This window comes from Natator depressus, chromosome 1 (genome assembly GCF_965152275.1).
Source record: "Natator depressus isolate rNatDep1 chromosome 1, rNatDep2.hap1, whole genome shotgun sequence".
NCBI lineage: Eukaryota > Metazoa > Chordata > Testudines > Cheloniidae > Natator > Natator depressus.
In genome coordinates this window covers 323,564,846-323,583,737 of record NC_134234.1, presented here as the reverse complement: position 1 = coordinate 323,583,737, position 18,892 = coordinate 323,564,846, and the positions used below count along the sequence as shown (strand labels likewise).

The 18,892-nt window shown below is 40.9% G+C and overlaps 1 protein-coding gene across 1 annotated transcript in view; it reads right to left on the bottom strand.

The window, feature by feature from the left end:
• The window catches only part of FBXL13 (F-box and leucine rich repeat protein 13), a 177,214-nt gene that overhangs the window by 147,064 nt on the left and 11,258 nt on the right, over window positions 1–18,892 (bottom strand). The window contains exons 3-7 of the mRNA XM_074942528.1: window positions 14,631–14,724; window positions 13,442–13,509; window positions 8,860–9,014; window positions 7,008–7,117; window positions 4,659–4,778 (exon numbers count right to left, since the gene is read on the bottom strand). Of these exons, the coding sequence (XP_074798629.1) occupies window positions 4,659–4,778; window positions 7,008–7,117; window positions 8,860–9,014; window positions 13,442–13,509; window positions 14,631–14,724 (547 nt within the window). The remainder of the gene's footprint in view (window positions 1–4,658; window positions 4,779–7,007; window positions 7,118–8,859; window positions 9,015–13,441; window positions 13,510–14,630; window positions 14,725–18,892) is intronic.

The window sequence follows — 18,892 nt, the reverse complement described above, 5'->3', positions numbered from 1 at the left end:
ATCGGATAAAAGGCAGACTGATCCAAGTCTTCCACAGTTCCTTCACCAAAACAGAATTCCAGAGAAGCAAGACTCCACAGTACGGGGAAGAAGAGTGGGTCCTGGAATCTATGTGGACAACACCTCTCAAAGTACTTTAGTGACCGTAAGGTAAGTGACCATACTCTCTTCAAGACATGGGAGACGCTCTTGGGACAGGGCTGACAAGAGAGAAGGAAAGGGAGAGACAGTTGTACTGGAATACCAAGTTCAGAGGGCTCCCCAAAATGTCTAACAACTCTGTAAATAAAGTGAAATGGGAGGGAATGGAGGTGCAGAGCCTCCACTGGTGTGGTTTGATCTGGAAAGGACACTTCCAGAGCCAAATTACATCCTGACAAAGTGGAGATCATCTAGTTGACACAATATATAGCTTTGGTGTTCTGTCGTCACTTATGCTGTGAACCCCTGGAGAAGATGTAGACTGCTTTGCATGTCAAGCAGATGGCTATGTGCTCTAGGATGTTAATGTGACAACAAGCTTCCATCATTCCTGAAACTGGAGGTGACCTAAAGTAGCCCCCATTCCTGAGTGGAGGCATCTCTCACTCGAGGTTTGGTAGGAAGAAGTGCAGAGAATAGTACTCTGTTGCATACCTGAAGAGTCTTTCCAGCAGGAGAGGACTTTTTGTGGGACTCTGAGCAACATGTCCAGGCACTGTCTGCTGCGTAGATGCAAATTTCAATACCCTTGCTGTCATGTACTCTTTGTACACAGTAGGTTACAGAGATACCGTAAGGAAGTGCAAGCAAATCAACTGTTCCTCTATCAGTTCCTCTTGATGTTCCTTTGGTAACTTGTTCACAAACTGAGACAACTTATCCCCCTGTTTAAGTAATCATACCTGGAGATGTTGGCCTGAGAATTAGTCACATGCATTTAGAGAGTGGCAAAGGAGTACACCTTACATGCAAAGAGATCTAACTTCTTTGGGTTCTTCTCTCTGGTTAAGGATTTGTGAGTTCCTTGTTATTTTGACCATTCCTGGACAGAAGCCACTAAAATCAAACAAGTGGGAATTAAGGTATTAAAATCTCCTGGAGAGGACCTAGTACATCCTGTCAACTTGTTTGGATGTGGCTGGAATACATGTTGGTGTGTACCACAGGTCTTTCACAGGCTCCGACAGTCCCTCATTTATAGGCAAAGCAAACCTGCCAGGTCTGGAAGGCTATAAGATGTGCAGGAGTTTATGTTTCTTCTTCCAGTCATATATCCAGGGTCTCTGCCATGTGCTTGACTAGGTCCTTCCTGGGACACTTTAATCCACTGAGGAAGGAATGGGAAAGTTCACGGAAAGGTATCCTCTGGGGAGGATAAGGAGATTGCACCAGGGACCAGGTGTTCTTCCCCCCGCAGCAGTTGGATCTTTTCCTCATTTTCCTCTTCCTGCCTTTCCAGGATCTGAGGCTGCATCAGCTGACACAGCTGCAATGGCCTATACTGCCTCTTTGGGGAGAGGCACATAGATCTGGAGGCAGTTGATTATGCAGTACATCTCATCCAAGGGTGAGGCCATGTTATCTGGAGTGCCCTGCCTCTGAGTGGGAGAGGATAGTACTGGAGATTCCCCCTTAATTTCTGGTACTGACAGTTCAGAAATTAGTAGCTTGGATATTACCACTTTCAGCCTCGCTAGGAGATATGACTCAAGTACTAGGCCCACAATTATAGTCATTTGGTACCATAAATCATTGGGATACTAATATAGCCAGTGCAGAGTTTACTGGATATGAAGGAACATGGGTCTGAGATGTCCAGTACACAGATGGCAGATACCAAGAACTGAGGTACTTAGTATCAAGGCTCTAGGTACCAAGGCACTTGGTGCAAAGTTCAGTACCAATATATGTGTTGGCCGTCGATTTTAGTGGGTCCAGTGGCATTCTTACTAATCGGTACCAGGGTACTTGAAGGGGTCTTGTCAGTCTTTTGACCCTTAGGAGACTGAGCCCAAGATGAGCCAGAAGTCTGACTCATGCCTTGACTTACTAGACATTGGAGAAAGTGACCTATGCCTTGGCCCATCCCTGGAGTAGTTGTCCTTTTTCCCCCATCATGTCATTGGCATTGGAATACAGGTAGACAACTGAAGCCTCTTAGAAGGAGGGGTCTGGGTGCTCAGGCTGAAATCTTGGCTCACTGGAGAAATAACAGAGGGACCGACCAGTGACATGGCCTAGCTCTGACCTTCCTCTCAATGTCTCAGGAGGCAAGCATTGAATCTTTGAGGAGGACAGGCTTCATGCAGGCTCTCTAGCTCATGAGTTCACTTAGAGAAGGAACAATACATGGAGCATAGCTCAGAAAAAAGTGTCCCTCTCCTAGGCTGGGCAAGCAGTGGAAGTGCTGCTCACAGGCATCAATCCTTCATCTGAGGATCAGGTCTTGAATCCTGGAGATTTAGCTTCTGCCATGTTGCTAGCACGCCTGTACAGGAGTGGGAGTCTAGCCTAAATTGCAACTAAGAATTTATTCTTTTAGCCAATGGGGAATAACTATCTAACTATGCAAAATAACTACCAAGTACTAAGACTACTAACTACACTAGCACAATATGCAGAGAAAGCAAACATAGTCAACTTTCCATCTCACTGCCTTGGGCCTAAGAAGGAAATGGATCTCCTCTGCTCTTTATGCCCTCGAGTGGGGAAGGACGGCACAAGGATATCTAGGGTTCAGACATGGCCCCAACAGACAGTGCAGGCCAAGAGCATCCAGTCTCCCATGCAGGGGAACCAAGAGTGAAATCCGTGTGGACAGTCTCTCAAAGAGGAACTAAATGTTTGTTGTAGTTTTGATGGACAGGATCTAGAAAATAAGACCAGATCTAGCAAAGGCTTGCAGATGTGACTTCAGTGGGACTACTGCATAAATCTTTACAGGATCAGATGTTAAAATTGAAAACATGGTTACACTGTGAACTGTATTTATGTTTAAATGAGTGGACAACTGCATGCAAGAGAGAAAACAAGTTGTCCTACAAAAATACATGTTTATTTTTTTGTTGCGTAAAATGAGTGGATTCTGTACAGCAAAGCCAAACTAAAACTTGTAAATGTGTCGGGGAAGGTCAAAACATTTTCAGCATCAGTTCAAGGGGATCCCTTGATGATAACAGTTTATAGCAGTGGGTCAATTTCTTAGTGTAAACTGGGTGTGACAGGTAGGGTTGCCAGATGTTCGGTTTTAGACCAGAAAGTCCAGTCGAAAAGGAGATTTGGAAGTGTTCAGTCAGCACTGCCAGTCTGCCCTCCATCCTCTGCCTCAATTTTCCTGCCCCAGCCCCTTATTCCGGGAGACTGACCCCCCCCCCACATACCCCACTGTGCCCCCACCCCAGCCTCCTACTCTGGGGACTAATCCCCCCTCCACCCTGCTGTGCCCTGATTGTCCCCGCCATGGCCCCCCACTCTGGGGACTGATTCCCCCCTTCTGCCCCACTGTGCCCCCAATACCTCTCCCCATCCCCTTGCTACAGGGACCGACCCCCCTCTCTGCTCCACTGTCTTCCAATGAGAGGAAGGTTCAAAGAAAAAAAATCACATTGCTCTTATGGGGTTCCCAAGTAGGGGCAACAATTAGAGGTTGGTTCATGCCCCAAACTAAGGTTCATAGCCTTTTAGATATCCCCTCCACCAGGCTCCCAGAGACTTGCCACTCTGCCAAGATGACCATATCCCCCGCATGATGCAGGAGAGTGGAGCATGCTTTGAAGATGCAACTGAGAATGTCATTACAGCAATAAACCTAAGAAACTAAAAAATCCAAAAAAATAACCCCCACAATGCATTTCTCCTACTAATTTGATCCGGAACATTTAATACAAGTTTGACTTTTCAGACAATACCCAACTGCATTTTATTAATCCTCCTGATTTTTTAACCCAATTTAAAACCAGCTATCCTTACAGAATATGTAGAATTGTACTGAACTATGCATTGTGGTGCTCCCATTGTGCCAGATGAATACAAAGGCTGAGCAGGGGGCAGGGTCTTGGAGAAAGAGGCGGACCAGGAGCAGGGCCTCAGGGGGAAGAGGTCGGGCAAGAGGTGGGGGCAAGGATGTCCGATTTTCAGCAGTTAGAGAGTTGACAACCCTAGATCACTCCTGGGCTCATAGCCAACATCTGCTGGGTCCCCAGTTATGTAAACAAAACAAAAGGTTTTTATTTGGCTGTCACCGCTTCAGATGGGCCACCACCTGCAGCCGTCTTACCCAGCAACAACAAGCAACGCATTGGTAGCAAATCACCACAACACAGTCTTGCATCCTGCCTACCTTTCCTCAGGGAGGCCCTGACAGGCATCAGTCTCTCAAGCAGGCTTCTCTCATGAAGTGAGAGCTGGAGTTCTGCTCTCCTTCCCTGCAGGCTGAGCTGGGCTCTCCATCTTTAACCCCTCCCTCCAATCCTGATGCCTCCTGCAGATGCAGCAGGGTAGGACTGACTCAGCCCACAGCAGTCCATTAACCCTTTCCTAGTCAGTGTGAGGTTTGTAGCCACATCACACTGGGTTTTACTGGCAAAAAGTGCCACAATCACTAACAGATAATTCAGTCCTTTTCTTTAAACACTGTATCAAATAAAACTCCATCAAGTACACAAATTTTTACCAACCTGTAGGATTGCTCTTTCAGGTATATTTGATATTTCATCTCTGACTGTTTCTGAGGTAGAAGAATATTGTACATCATCCTGTTTATCAAAATATTCTTCCTGGTCTCCTTTTACCAAACGCTGAAAAAAATAACACAACAGAAGTATAACTATCCTTATCCAGATTAAAGTGTCATCTTTTCTTGTAAACTGAATATGTTCTCAGATATATTAAAAAGTCCCAATTAATATATCAACATTTCTAAATTAAATTAGTTTTTTTAATTCATGTAGATTTATAAATCTACTTAATAAAACAACAACAATGAATATTACTCCAACAATATCATGATGAAGTTCATGAAGTATTTTACAAATATGCGTACTGTGCATTTTAGAACACCTGTTTTACAATAGTTTGTACATACAGTTCAGTAGAAATATCATTATTTGCTGTGTAAAAAAGAAGAAGGGGAAGATGGAAGCAAGAGAAAGAGAAGGAAAGTGGGAAAGGGAGATTAGGAAGAAGGAAAGAACAGGTGAGGAAAAGCGGCAGTTTTAGATTGTGCCTTTCCGCCATGAGCACAGTTATTTTTCAGACAGCAGTTTGTGTATCTCTGGCTTTTTTAAATTATTTCCTATTATAATAATTAAGAGCCTGTCCCTGCAACATGGAAGGGAATGAGAGTTTTGTTATTGACATCAAGGACTAAAAGATCAGGGCCTAAATTGAGATTTTCCAGTAATTTAGGCCCAATCCTGCAGAGGCTCCATCTCTGTGCATTCATTCCCCAAATCCATTGAAGAATTGAGGCCAAAATGTTTTCAACAGAAAACGGTAACTGAAGTGGCAGATTGGCCAAAAATTGCAGCTGAAAGGATAACCATGGGCATGGGAGAAGGGGCCTAAATAATTCAGGTAACCTTAGTAAAAAGAAACCAAAAATGAATGCATCAATAAATACATTCAAAATAATCAAGAAAGGAGTGTTTATAATCTTTCCTCTAACATGTTATCTTACCCTTCTAAGAGGAATTACTTTTCACATGGGAAGGATACATTGCAGGAATTTATTTTTAAAAAAAGCTTTTTAAAAAAAAGAAAAAAGGAGATATACGCTAATAATAAGAATCCATAAGCAGCTGTGCATTAGTAGGTTATTTGTGCACCTCTCAATGATAAAAATACAAGGTTTCCAGCCTCATGTTTCACAATGCAAATGAGGCAGTATCCTATGGATGCAAATCCAACTGTGATCTATTGGGATACTGGACCTAAGTATTCCAGATACTTGTTTACATATACTAAAATAGGCCCAATTCACCACGGGCTGAGGTAAACAGCGACAGAATACGTTGGTAGCAAAGTATGTGAAGAGGTTAAAAAGGCTATTAGCACAAAGTACCTGCAGTTTCTCTTAATGAGGCAGGAGACTTAAAGGAGCCCAGACTTACCAAAAGTGTGGTCTGAAAAAGGCTCCTGGCTAGGGCAGCCAAGAAGTCAGCTAACGAAGTATCTCACCCCAGGGATTCCCATCAGTGGAGCTACAATGGAAACTAACGCTGTCCACAAAGGATTCACACCTTCTGTCAATATTAACTAATGTTTGAACAAGACTGTCAAAAATTGAGTTAGCTGACATAATGCTGACCACAACTTAGCAGTCAGTGAAGACTGGGACAAATCACATTCAGCATTGTATCATGGCTTAATTATGGTTAACTGATACAATGTCTGAGCATGATTTGTCCTGGTCTACAGTGACTACTAAGTCATGGTCAGCATCATGTCAGTTAACTTGTATCTTCAGAATCGTGTTCAAACACAATAAAATATTGTAATGCAGACAAACATACTAAAACAGAGACAGAAACACTGTCTGTCCCTCTTGAAGTAATGGGTTTTGCTGGCAAAGAGGGGAGTACTTGACACCTCCCTGACCCTGCTTTGCTTAAATTGGCCTATACTTTTTAAAAAATATTAAGTTACCTTTTAATTGCAGTTGAAAAGTATTCTGTTGATGGAAAATTTCCCTTATGTTTATAATATCACAAACAATAGAAGCACTCAGAATATATTTTTAGAGCGGTGAAAGTCTGAGAACATAATTTTTAAGAATCATAAAAACTGCAACCCTGCAAAGCAACTCCAGCATTAACAGGATTTCATGTTTAACAACTTTGCACAGTGCTTTGAAAATGCACAGTGTTACCTAAGTACTAAGTAACCACAGTGGTAGCAGTAGCATTGTAGAATGGCTCATTTTAATTTTATGTACCTAGGACTGCTTTCCCACCGCAGCTTCAGTTCATGGAGATATATTGTTTAATCATTCAGCATGTAATATTTAAAATTCTAATGTTATGTACCTCAAAATATGCTTTTGTTTTTGCCGAACTCTGAGCCTCTGCATGCCACGCCCTTAGGATAGTTCTGCACAAACTGTCATTAAAGACCTTTTGTATCCTCATTGCTGCCACTAGAAAAAATTTATTCGATTACAAAAGTTATGAAAGCAAGGCCCTCATTTCTGAATAAATGTTTCAGTTAAATGCCTTTGATGAAATGCAATTCTGTATACAACCAGCTCTACAGATTTATAACTGTCCACAACTATGTTCTTTATAATGAAACAAGCAGCAACAACACTCTCACAGTATATGTACTGGTTCATACAAATACACTAAGTTACCAGGCAAAGCAAAAAAGTGTTATATGATCTTATTTTCATAGCTATGTATAAAGGCATGATGAATCTGCAAGTTGGATCTGCCAAAAACCAGTAAGTTCACCAATTCTTAAATTCCAGAACAAGTAGCAAGTTTGAAGAGGCTGTCAGAGTGGAGAAAAAAATGTACACTGTCCTCAGTGAAATGGAACAGGACATAACTCACTCGCTCACTTTACATGTAACATTTTGAGAGCGGGAAGGTTCAAGAATAATAAAGGCAAATTAGTGTTTTCAATATACCGGTAATTCAAAAATGTAGTCTTAACTTAATCTCTATGAAAGTTTTGTTTTATATTTCATATTTTAAATGCTATAGTTCCTTGTCCAGTATGTCTGGTCTGTATTTTTGATTTAAAAGATCTGATTTTTAATAACTTGAACTAGTTTCAGAATGGAAATGGTTTAAAAAGGACTGTAGAACTACACATTATTATAAAACTGGTAGATTCTATCTCTGTATCATCATGATTACCCTCCAAAGAATTTTCTTAAAAGCTGTCACTTTCATTTCCAACAAAAATTCTTGTATCTTTTATACTGGGTTTATATGCAGCTTGTTATTTAGTGTATTTTTCCTTTAAAATTACATATTTTTCAACAGATTTTAAATAATTTTTATACTTCACATACAGAAGACACTGTACAAATATATGAGCCAAATTCTGTTCTCTGGTTCGTATGGGTACCAACATAAGTTCCACCTGTATCTGAGAGCAGAATTTGGTATTTGATTTCCAACCCTGCAAACTCTAACTCACCCCAGTAGTTCTTGCTCACATGAGCAGTCACATTTAACTCAACAAGAGTATTTGTTTTAAGTAAAGACTAATCCTGCAAGAAGAATTCTCAATTGTACATTTTGATATTTTAAATATATCCTAAAAATGTTCACACTAAATTTATGTCACTGTTTTACACATACAAACTAAATAGTCTTGAAAATCAAAACGAATAAACTGAACAATTTAGAATACCTTTAAACTATTTACCTGGTCTTTGGGTCACAAGAACTCTTATAAATTAAATGTTTATAAATAACTCAATGACCTTTCAAAAGTCATGCAGATGTCACACAGCAGAATTTGATATGGACCTAAATTATACCAGCTCTGCAACCAGGATTTTGACGTTACTGTTTAAAAACAGATCTTCTATTATAGCAGTCCTGACACTAGATCTTAGAATTATATCCCTAAGAAACAATTTCATGTCTTATTTTTCACCAAACTCAAAACCCCAAAAATAATTTTATACAAGAAAAAACTTATTTTCTCTGCATTGAGACATACAAGATCTATTTTTGTCCTGAGAAAATTGCAAATACTTACAATAATCTAAAACCCTGTGAATAACTGAGTATGCAAAGTTATTAATGAGCTGCATGCACAAAAGAGTTCAAAGACTCACCGCTCCTGTGTTGCTCAAATACTATTAAGCTTATAGTATATAAATTGTATTTTTGTTTATGCAAAGCAGCTTGCAAGACTTACATACTATTTGTTCCTTGCGAAACTGTGCCCAAGCTCTCCACTTCTGTACTATTACTCTCGTTATTCTGGTGTCATAATGGTCTGCTGCAACTGCCATCTTCTGCTTTATAAGTTCTCTACTGTTTTTTTGCAACAGACAATATTGCATCCATTCACTGCAATGTTAAGGCAAAGTTAATAATTGTATTAATGTGGTTTCTGACTTGGATGGAATAAAATACATAAAACTCTGTAACTTAATACAAAGCATATGGAAGATAGTTTGAGCCATTAAGTTTATGTTGATCAGTTTAAGTCACAGGATGGTGGTCATTTCAATGGTGATATATTTTAATAATAGTTCCTCCTAGCCATACCAATTGGAATAAAGTTTCTGCCTTCAATTAATAGGTTACATCATCAGTTTGTAAAATATCTCACTGATCTGATTCTATTCATTACTTGCTCCAGCTAGTATGTGATTATTGAGGTCCTGATTCAAGAAAGTATCTAGTTCAAGAAAGGCACTTAAGCACATGAAAACAATGGAACTTAAACACATGCTTAATGTTAAGCATGTGTATAAGCAATTTCCCAAATAGTGATGGATTTAAGCACATGCTTAAGAGCTTTCCTGAACTTGGGTTTAAAAATGTTATTTAAGTTTCTTTGGCAATGTAAATAAAAACTAAAATGAAAGAAGAATATAAATCAACATTTTACATCTAAACCATTTTATCCTTCCACAAAAATATATTAAACATTGTTCTTGCTCTCTTAAGTGACACAGAAGTATTCAGAGCCCAAAGAGAAATATTTTCTCAAAGAATCACACATCGTTTATTACAGGGTAACAAGGTAATCACCGGGTAACAAGCCTTGTGGATGCGGGGAAGCGCATATCTTGACTTTAGTAAGGCTTTTGATACTGTCTCGCATAACCTTCTCATAAACAAACTAAGGAAATACTACCTAGATGGAGCTACTATAGGGAGGATGCATAACTTGTTGGAAAATCATTCCCAGAGAGTAGTTATCGGTGGTTCACAGTCATGCTAGAAGGACCTAACGAGTGGGGTCCCACAGGGATCAGTTCTGTTCAATATCTTCATCAATGATTTAGATAATGGCATAGAGAGTACACTTATAAAGTTTGCGGATGATACCAAGCTGGGAGGGGTTGCAAGTGCTTTGGAGGATAGGATTAACATTCAAAATGATCTGGACAAACTGGAGAAATGGTCTGAAGTAAATAGGATGAAATTCAATATGGACAAATGCAAAGTACTCCACTTAGGAAGGAACAATCAGCTGCACACATACAAAATGGGAAATGACTGCTTAAGAAGGAGAACTGTGGAAAGGGATCTGGGGGTCATAGTGGATCACAAGCTAAATACAAGTCAACAGCGTAATGCTGTTGCAAAAAAAGCAAACATCATTCTGGGACGTATTAGCAGGAGTATTGTAAGCAAGACACGAAAAGTAATTCTTCCGCTCTACACCACGCTGATTAGGCCTCAACTGGAGTATTGTGTCCAGTTCTGGGCGCCACATTTCAGGAAAGATGTGGACAAATTGGAGAAAGTCCAGAGAAGAGCAACAAAAATGATTAAAGGTCTAGAACACATGACCTATGAGGGAAGATGGAAAAAATTGGGTTTGTTTAGTCTGGAGAAGAAAAGACACAGGAGATATGATAACAGTTTTCAAGTACATAAAAGGTTATTACAAGGAGGAGGGAGAAAAATTGTTCTTCTTAACCTCTGAGGATAGAGCAAGAAGCAATGGGCTTAAATTGCAGCAAGGGAGGTTTAGGTTGGACATTAGGAAAAACTTCCTGTCAGAGTGTTTAAGCACTGGAACAAATTGCCTAGGGAGGTGGTGGAATCTCAATCACTGGGGATTTTTAAGAGCGGGTTGGACAAACACCCATCAGGGATGGTCTAGATAATACTTAGTCCTGCCTTGAGTGCAGGAGACTGGACTAGATGACCTCTCAAGGTCCCTTCGAGTTCTATGATTCTATATTGTTTATTAATTATAGTACAGTATTTTTCTTTGTCAGAGCAACAAGAAAGATAACCACTTAAATGAGGCTTTCTGACAGCCCTTTTATTTGCCAAAAAATCCCCAATTTGGAAGCAAAATGTAATTTAATTGAACATAGCTGAGAGCAACTGTAAATGTAACATTTTATGGTTCTAATCCAACTCCCATTGTAAAGTCAGATAACAGTGAAACCTGAAATAATGGAGCAGTCTTATGATTTTTCCTAAGATTTTTAACCATTTTGATTATCATAATTATACATCAGACACATGCACTATTCTCCACTCAAAAAGTAATAGCTTTTTTTGGACCTCTAACCTTATCTCCCCTAAATGTTAGTTCCAATGGAAAACTGTTGGACATTTGAGATTCCTGGCCACAGTGAAGTGATTTTTGATTAACGACTAATTCATTCAGAATGCAGGTACCGTATATACTCGTTCATAAGCCAAATATTTTTGGTAAAAAAATGACGCATCAAAGAGCGGCGGTCAGCTTATAAAAGGGTCTACACCAACATTTGATCATTTTAAATTCTATGGAACCATTGAATTGAATATCTAATACACTGTCGTTTTGTTTACCTGGAGCATCTGCAGGCATGGAGCCCCTCAGCTCCCTGTGGCCGTGGTTCGCCCTTCCCAGCCAATGGGAGCTGCGGGAAGTGGCGTGCCACTGTTGCTCTTCTCTTCATTGGCAGGGAACGGCGAACAGCAGCCACTGGGAGCTGAGGGGATCCGTGCCTATGAACGTTCCAGGTAAACAAAACGTCCAGGCCCACTAGCGGCTTACCCTAATGGGCTTACCCTCATGGGCCAGGAACCAAAAAGTTTGCCAACCTCTGAAATATAGGGTCGGCTTATGAAATAGTCATAGAGTTTTTGCTATTTTTACCTATCCATCTTGGGGGGTCAGCTTCTAAACAACGGGCTAATGAACGAGTATATATGGTAAATATTTATATATATCTCCCTTTTACAGAGAGAGAAACTGAACCATGGAGAGAATGAGCAAACTGCCCGAAGTCACAAAGGAAATCTGAATAAGAGCCAGGAAGGGAACCCAGATCCTTGACTCCCAGTCCTGTACTTTAACCCTACCCCAAAATATCCTGTCTCCATTGGGATTTAAGTACTCTGGCAAGATTAATCTGTATGAGAGGCTGTTCAGGGAAGGCCTGGTCCAAAACCCACTGAAGTCAAAAGACTTCCACTGATTTCAATTAACTTTGGATTGGGCCTGGAATTTACAGGCACTCTGAGCTCACTACAATTTGAATACAAAACAACATTGCTAAAAAAGAGAAAAACCAAATAATTTAATTTGGTCATCTTGCTTCTGTTTGTGATGCTGGCAGTCCAGGTGCCAGCTCATGCCAAGGCCCCAGGCCTCACTGATCGTTGACAAATGCATAGCTGGAAACCAGTCTGGTTTACCTGTGGGTTAGTATCGTTAAAAACAGATATTAGTGTTATAAAAATGCGTTTAGTGCTCAGACTTTACGAAATGCTTGTAGAATGCTGCATGCATTAATCCTACTTATATCTGTATCCTATGCTAAAAGGAAATACTTAAGTATTTGCTCTATAACTGTAAAATGTTTGTTCTAAAACTATGTAACTCACCAACCAGGAAAAAAATTTCAAATAATGCAAAATCCTGGATTCCTGTAGAAGATGTTATCTCCCGCTCATCAGCAAGGACTATTGAATCCATATGAGCCACTGTGGAACAGACTTTGTTGATTGCTCCTCCCACCCACCCATGAAGAGGTTACGTGCAGAAGCGCTCGGCCCATCAGCCGGCACTCTAGAGAAATGGGGATAAAAATCCCTGACCAGAAGGAATTAGGGTCTCTTTATGCTTTCTGGACTCTGAGGGGCAAAGATTCCTAAACATAAACAAGAGATCCCCAAGATGCTTGTCTTGAATTAGCCCCAAAGGACATAAAATCTTGCTTATTATAAAAGCTTCTATTCCCTTTTGAATTTAAGATTGTATCTCATTTGTGGGTGTATGCTTAAATGCTTTAGCCTTGTAAATAACTCTCATTTCTTTTTCATAGTTAATAAACTTTTAGTTATTTTTTTACAGGACTGCCTACAAGTGTTGTCTCTGGCATGAGACCTAAGGTGCAAACTGACCTGGAATAAGTGACTGGTCCCTTTGGGACTGAGAGTAAACTGAATATGTTGTGATCTTTGATGTAAAATGACCATCTGTCACAGAGTCAAGCTTGTATGGGTGGCAAGATAGATCAGAATGCCCAAGGGGTCTGTGACTCCACGTTAAGGCTGTATAGTGCCTGAGGAGTTTACAATTATTATTTGGTTGGTGAAATCTAAGCATAGAACTCACAACCAGTTTGGGATGTGTGCCCTGCTTACCAGTCTGCCCTGAGGTTGGTATTCTTAGTCATGAACCACTCCAGACAACGTTCAAGCTAATTACAATGAAAACCACCTTTTTCTGCAATAACACTAAATATTCTAGACAAAAAGGATTTTTTCCTAAAAATTCAGTATTCTCCATGTACAGTATGTATACTTACTGAAAGTACAGTTTCTTTAAGTTTTTGCTGTAAAAGTTCCATGCTTTGCCACATAACTCTTCAGTCATCTAAACAAATAATTTATTATATTAATACACAAATTTAAAAATGGTGTTGCGTAGTGAATGCTTAAAAAATAGCCAAAAAAACCTGGCAGTATTATTTTCCATATTGATCAATGCAAATTAAATGGTACAGTCCAAAGAAATGCATGTTCAGATACACAGAAAAATTTAATAGACAGAAAATTGTATCTTTCTTCCCCTATCAACTTTTTTCAATATAAACCTGCTTTTACAGGCATAAAATCTGAAGGTAAAAACTAAATATAGAACTGAACTGTATGTACAAAGAAGGCATTAATCAAGCTCAATGTCAGCACTTCTTCCCCAAAATTCACTGTTTTACTGATAAAATATATTAAATTGCTAGAAACATTCTATCTTTTCTTTTAAATTCTTCTCTTTTACTTCGTGGCTTGTTAGAATTTAATAACCTTATTAGGGCTGTCAAGTGATTAAAAAAATTAATAGTGATTAATCATGCCGTTAAACAATAACAGAATACCATTTATTTAAATATTTGTTGATGTTTTCTACGTTTTCAAATAGATTTCAATTACAACACAGAATTCAAAGTGTACAGTGCTCATTTTATACTTATTATTGATATTTATATGGATCTATTTAAAATGCACTCTTCCAAAATCTTGGGTACATGTAAAGATTTTTTCTGTAATTTCATAAATTATACAGGACCATTGCCCAATTCTAAAAAACATTCTTCATTTCCTTTGCCAATTACCTTAATGTTCTTATTTAGTAGAATCAGTCAAACCAAATAATACACAGAAAATCATGAAACTGAAAGTGGGTCCAGATGCACTTGGAAAGATTGTAACATAGAAGTAAGTTCATTATATTGGTAATTCTGTCCAATTTTGATAAAAGATGCTACCATTTTTGGTGATCTACCATATGCATGGACAACATGCCAATATGAAGATGTACATTTTGAAAGATCATAAAACTAGCATATAGAAACAAATGCAAGGTACCAACATTCCCTCACATAAACTACAACAGAAATGGCAGAATCATGAAATAAACTTGAAGGCACAATTAAACCCTTCTGTAGTGAAAGATATTTTTAAATTAAAGATTCAGTGCAATTGCTCAGTGATGGTTACCAGCTGTTCATCATTTAGTCCAAAAAGGATGTGCAAATAAGTTTCTGAAATCCTCTTTAATTTTGGCCTGAAGGATGAATCAATACATGTATCCCTGCAAAACAAATAAACAAAAAAGCAAATCATATAAACCACATTACTAACACTGAAGGAAAATTAATCTCCTCTCTACAGCTAAAAGAAAAGGAGTACTTGTGGCACCTTAGAGACTAACCAATTTATTTGAGCATAAGCTTTTGTGAGCTCTAGCACCCAGACCCCCTGCCTCCAGACCCCCACCCCACATCCAAACACCCACACCTCTGACCCCCAACTACTTGCACCCAGACCCCACCCCACCAACACCGACTCCCCTAGCTGAGACCCCCACACCCAGAACCCTCCGCTGAGCCCCAACCACCTTCACCAGGAAGCCCCTGCAAAGTCCCATTGCCCCTGCATCTGGGCCCCCCTCCAACGAGCCTCTGTGCATCCAGATCCCCTCACACCTAGACCCCCCACTGAGCTGCCTGCACCCAGATTGTCCCACACAGAACCCTCTCACCTCACACCTGGATCCCCCCACATCGAACCCCTTCGCAGTTGGATCCTGCCTGGTTGAGCCTGCCTGCTCCACATCTAGTGCACCTGGCACAGAGGGGCAGGGCCCCAGGGTGTTTCTGGGGCAGCCCAGGCCTTGTGCTGTGTCAGGGTCTGGTCCAGCCTCATTGCTGAGTCCGTGTCCTGGGGTGAGGGTGTGGGGATTGCAGGGTGCAGTCAGTGGCCTGTGCTCCTCACTGCCATGCTGGAGCCTCTGCATGTATTTATTGACAAATAGAACTTGCAGAATTTTAAAATACTGTGTGCAGAATTTTTATTTTTTTGGAGCAGAATGCCCTCAGGAGTAGCACGTGGAGTAGTTGCTGCTTCCCTATGCCATCAGGGTCCCTGAAGGGATGGAACGTGAGGAGGAGATAGGGCCGTGTCCCTACCTCCATCTGTACCAGCCCATGGAATGGGCCAGTTGACCTATAGAGCAGATAGCACCATCCATTGGTATGGTGCAGTTTGTGCAGTCTCTCTGCATACTAAACCCCCTCCTGGAGCTCTCTATGACAGTGGTCCCCAAACTTTTTTGTCTGTACCCCCCCTTACCTGGTTTGTGCTCCCCCTTACCTGGCCACGGTCAGGGCCGGGGGCCACATCCGAGAGCGGGCCCGTGTTTGGGGCCAGAACTGCAGCTGGTGCCAGGTATGGAGCCACAGCTGCTAATAGGGCCAGGAGCCTGTGGCTGGGGCTGGAACCAGGGTCAAAGTGGAGCAGGTGGCAGAGCAGGACTGGGTGGCGCTCTCTTCCCCACCCCCCGTGTGGACTGGCCCAGGCCCTGCTGCGCCCTCCTGAAAGTTCTTCCACCCCCCACAGTTCGGGGACCACTGCTTTATGGGGTTATAGGACTCTGCACACCCCTAATGTTCACTGGAAGCTAAATGTAACAGTTGGCCCATAATTATGGGGTCTTCTGTGTTTACTTTCCGTTATTTTTAATGTCTTCTTAAAAGGTTGAAAATAGAATTTCTTTTTCAATTGATTTTATCTTCTGACAAACCCTATTTTTTTTTCTGTGTTTGTCATGGAAGTATAAATCAACATGGCTGTGTTTTGTTCATTTGGCTATGGGATTACGTTTTTTTTTAATTACTTTTACTTCCTATGAATGCTCACAGACTGCTCTGCAGCAGCAGAAAACATTGCATGAAGTTCTGTAAATCATACATAAATAGTGGCTGTTTGAAAATAAAGTCAGCATTAAGAGTGGAAAAATATTTTGTAACTTGAGCATTTTCCATCATTTTCCATCCATTTAAAGATGGCTTACATTTTGACCCCAAATGACTCAGCTGTATCTCTGAACATAGTACCGTACGTAATCTGTTTTGATATACAGGTAGTAGGTGAACATAATTTTAAAATTTTGGCTCGTTAACACAGTTGGAATGAAGGTAGTAAGGGTATTAACTAAGGGATATGTGTAATGTTGTAATAATTCATTAGCTGTAGAGACAGGTTTCAGAGTAACAGCCGTGTTAGTCTGTATTTGCAAAAAGAAAAGGAGTACTTGTGGCACCTTAGAGACAAACCAATTTATTTGGTTTGAGGTTCACTGGGGTGGGGTTTGGGTATGGAGGGCTAGGGGGGTTTTGGATGTATCGGGTGAGGCTTGGCAGGGGTGTCTAGGTATGGAAGGTCTGGATGCACAGGGGTTGGGAAGATGGGGGAGAAGCTCCCCACGCAGTGACCCCTCCCCCACCACAACTGAGGAGTGATGGGGGCAGGAAGCAGGGGAGGATGCTGAGCTTCCTGCAGCTGGGGGAGGTTTCTTGGGGTGGGTCTAACACAGCCCCAGCAACTCCTTGCAGGGGAAGAGGAAGTCCCGTCCTCTCCTGCCTCCAGCCCAGCCAGGACTAGCAGCCAATCCCGGCTCAGGGTAGGACCCACTGGCTGGGGGTATCTCCAGCCCCACAGTGATTTACCTCTCTGCCAGCTGCCTGAAATGTGGTACCTGTGCTGCTAGGGAGTGGTGTGTGACTGCTCTTGCAGCTTCCCTTTGCTTCCCTGTCAGAAAGTGATTTTTTTGCAGGGAAACAAAGAAATCTGCGAGGGACATGAATTCTGTACACATGCAGCGACACAGAATTCCCCCAGGAGTAATGTGCAAAGACTACAATTGTGCGTGACCCTTGCACAGAGAATGTAAGGGAGATAAGTTCCATTAATATTTCCTCTCCCGCCTGTGCGCCTGCACATGGGCCAGTCGCAGACTGGCCCTATGAAATCAAAGCCACTTTTCTCCATTAGCTTCTGCTCCCCCTCTCCTTTTGCCATCTTTAGTCCCCTAACTTCCCTAGCTGCTGTCTAAATATGAGCACCAACATTGTCTTTTTTGGCCTGATATGCTGAGGTGCTGAACATCTCCATTTCCCACTGACTTCACTGGGTGTTAACATGCTCAGCACTTCACAGGAACAGTCCTTCAGTAAATAGGATGCATCAGTGACAGCAGATGCGTTGAAGCAGAATCCTGAGAAACTGCATGTTATATAGTCATCCAATCTGTCTACATAAGATAAACTTTAATACAAATTGATTTAAAACCAATCCAGCTCTCCTTCTTCAATAAAATTCCCACTGGCCTCCAGAATGTAAGCCTTTGTAGAGAGTGTTACTAACATCTTAGTCAACAAAAATGTTCATTTTCTCTTTTTTTCCCTACATCTGTTCTTTCTTTACACTACCATCTTAGGAGAGGGATACAATATCTGAGGCTTTCCTACAGATTTTATAGCTCAATTTAATCATTATGGTAGTTTAACATTCCAGGTTTCATTATTGCACTCATTATCTCAAGGAATGAAGCTGTACACCTGGAAAAGCTCTACTTGGTATAAAACACAGCAGCCCAGCTGCTCAGAAACACAGGTCACCAAGAGCACATCAGACTGCTTCTCTGCTCTCTGAATTGGCTCCCCAAAGAAGAGTCTAGTTGAAGATCTGTCCTAATATTCAAAGCCCATATAGATTGGACTTAAGTACCTCAGAGATCACCTCTTCACAAGCATGACTTCACATGAATTATACTGGAACCATGAAACTATTCACCTATAAGTGAAGGATCTTGAATGAGGAGACAGGACTTTCATAGGAGCTGGACCTACATTACGAATTTATTCTCACAAAAGGTAAGTACAGCCCTGGGGCCTCACCATGTTCAAAACTGAATACAAAACTCATCTTGTCGACTTGGCTTTCCCACAACAAGCTAATCATACACACATACACGCTCTGTCTCTCACACCACAAACTATAAACTAATCAAGATATTTCGCCTACACACTGGGAAGGAGAAAAGTAAAAGAGAGCAAGTCGGACTGTAATTGTGATTTCTATTTTGAAGTACTTGGAAGGCACTCAAATACTATAGTGACAGCTCCAATATATATTTAGATAGTTAGTTATTAGGGCCCAATCCCACCTCCAACAAAGTCAGTAGAAATATTCCCTTTGGCTGCAGGGTGAATGAGATTAGCCCCTTAGCCTGTGGTTTCTTTTCCCTTACTGTGATGCCTAAGTTTCAAAAAGAGAGAGAGGTGAGAAATAAAAAATGGAAAATAAGTCTATGAGTAATTCAATATATTGTGAGCCACTTCCTTAGGTGGTGTAAATCAACACTGACTTCAGTGAAGCTATGCCAATTTACACCAGCTGGGGATATAGCCCATAATAAC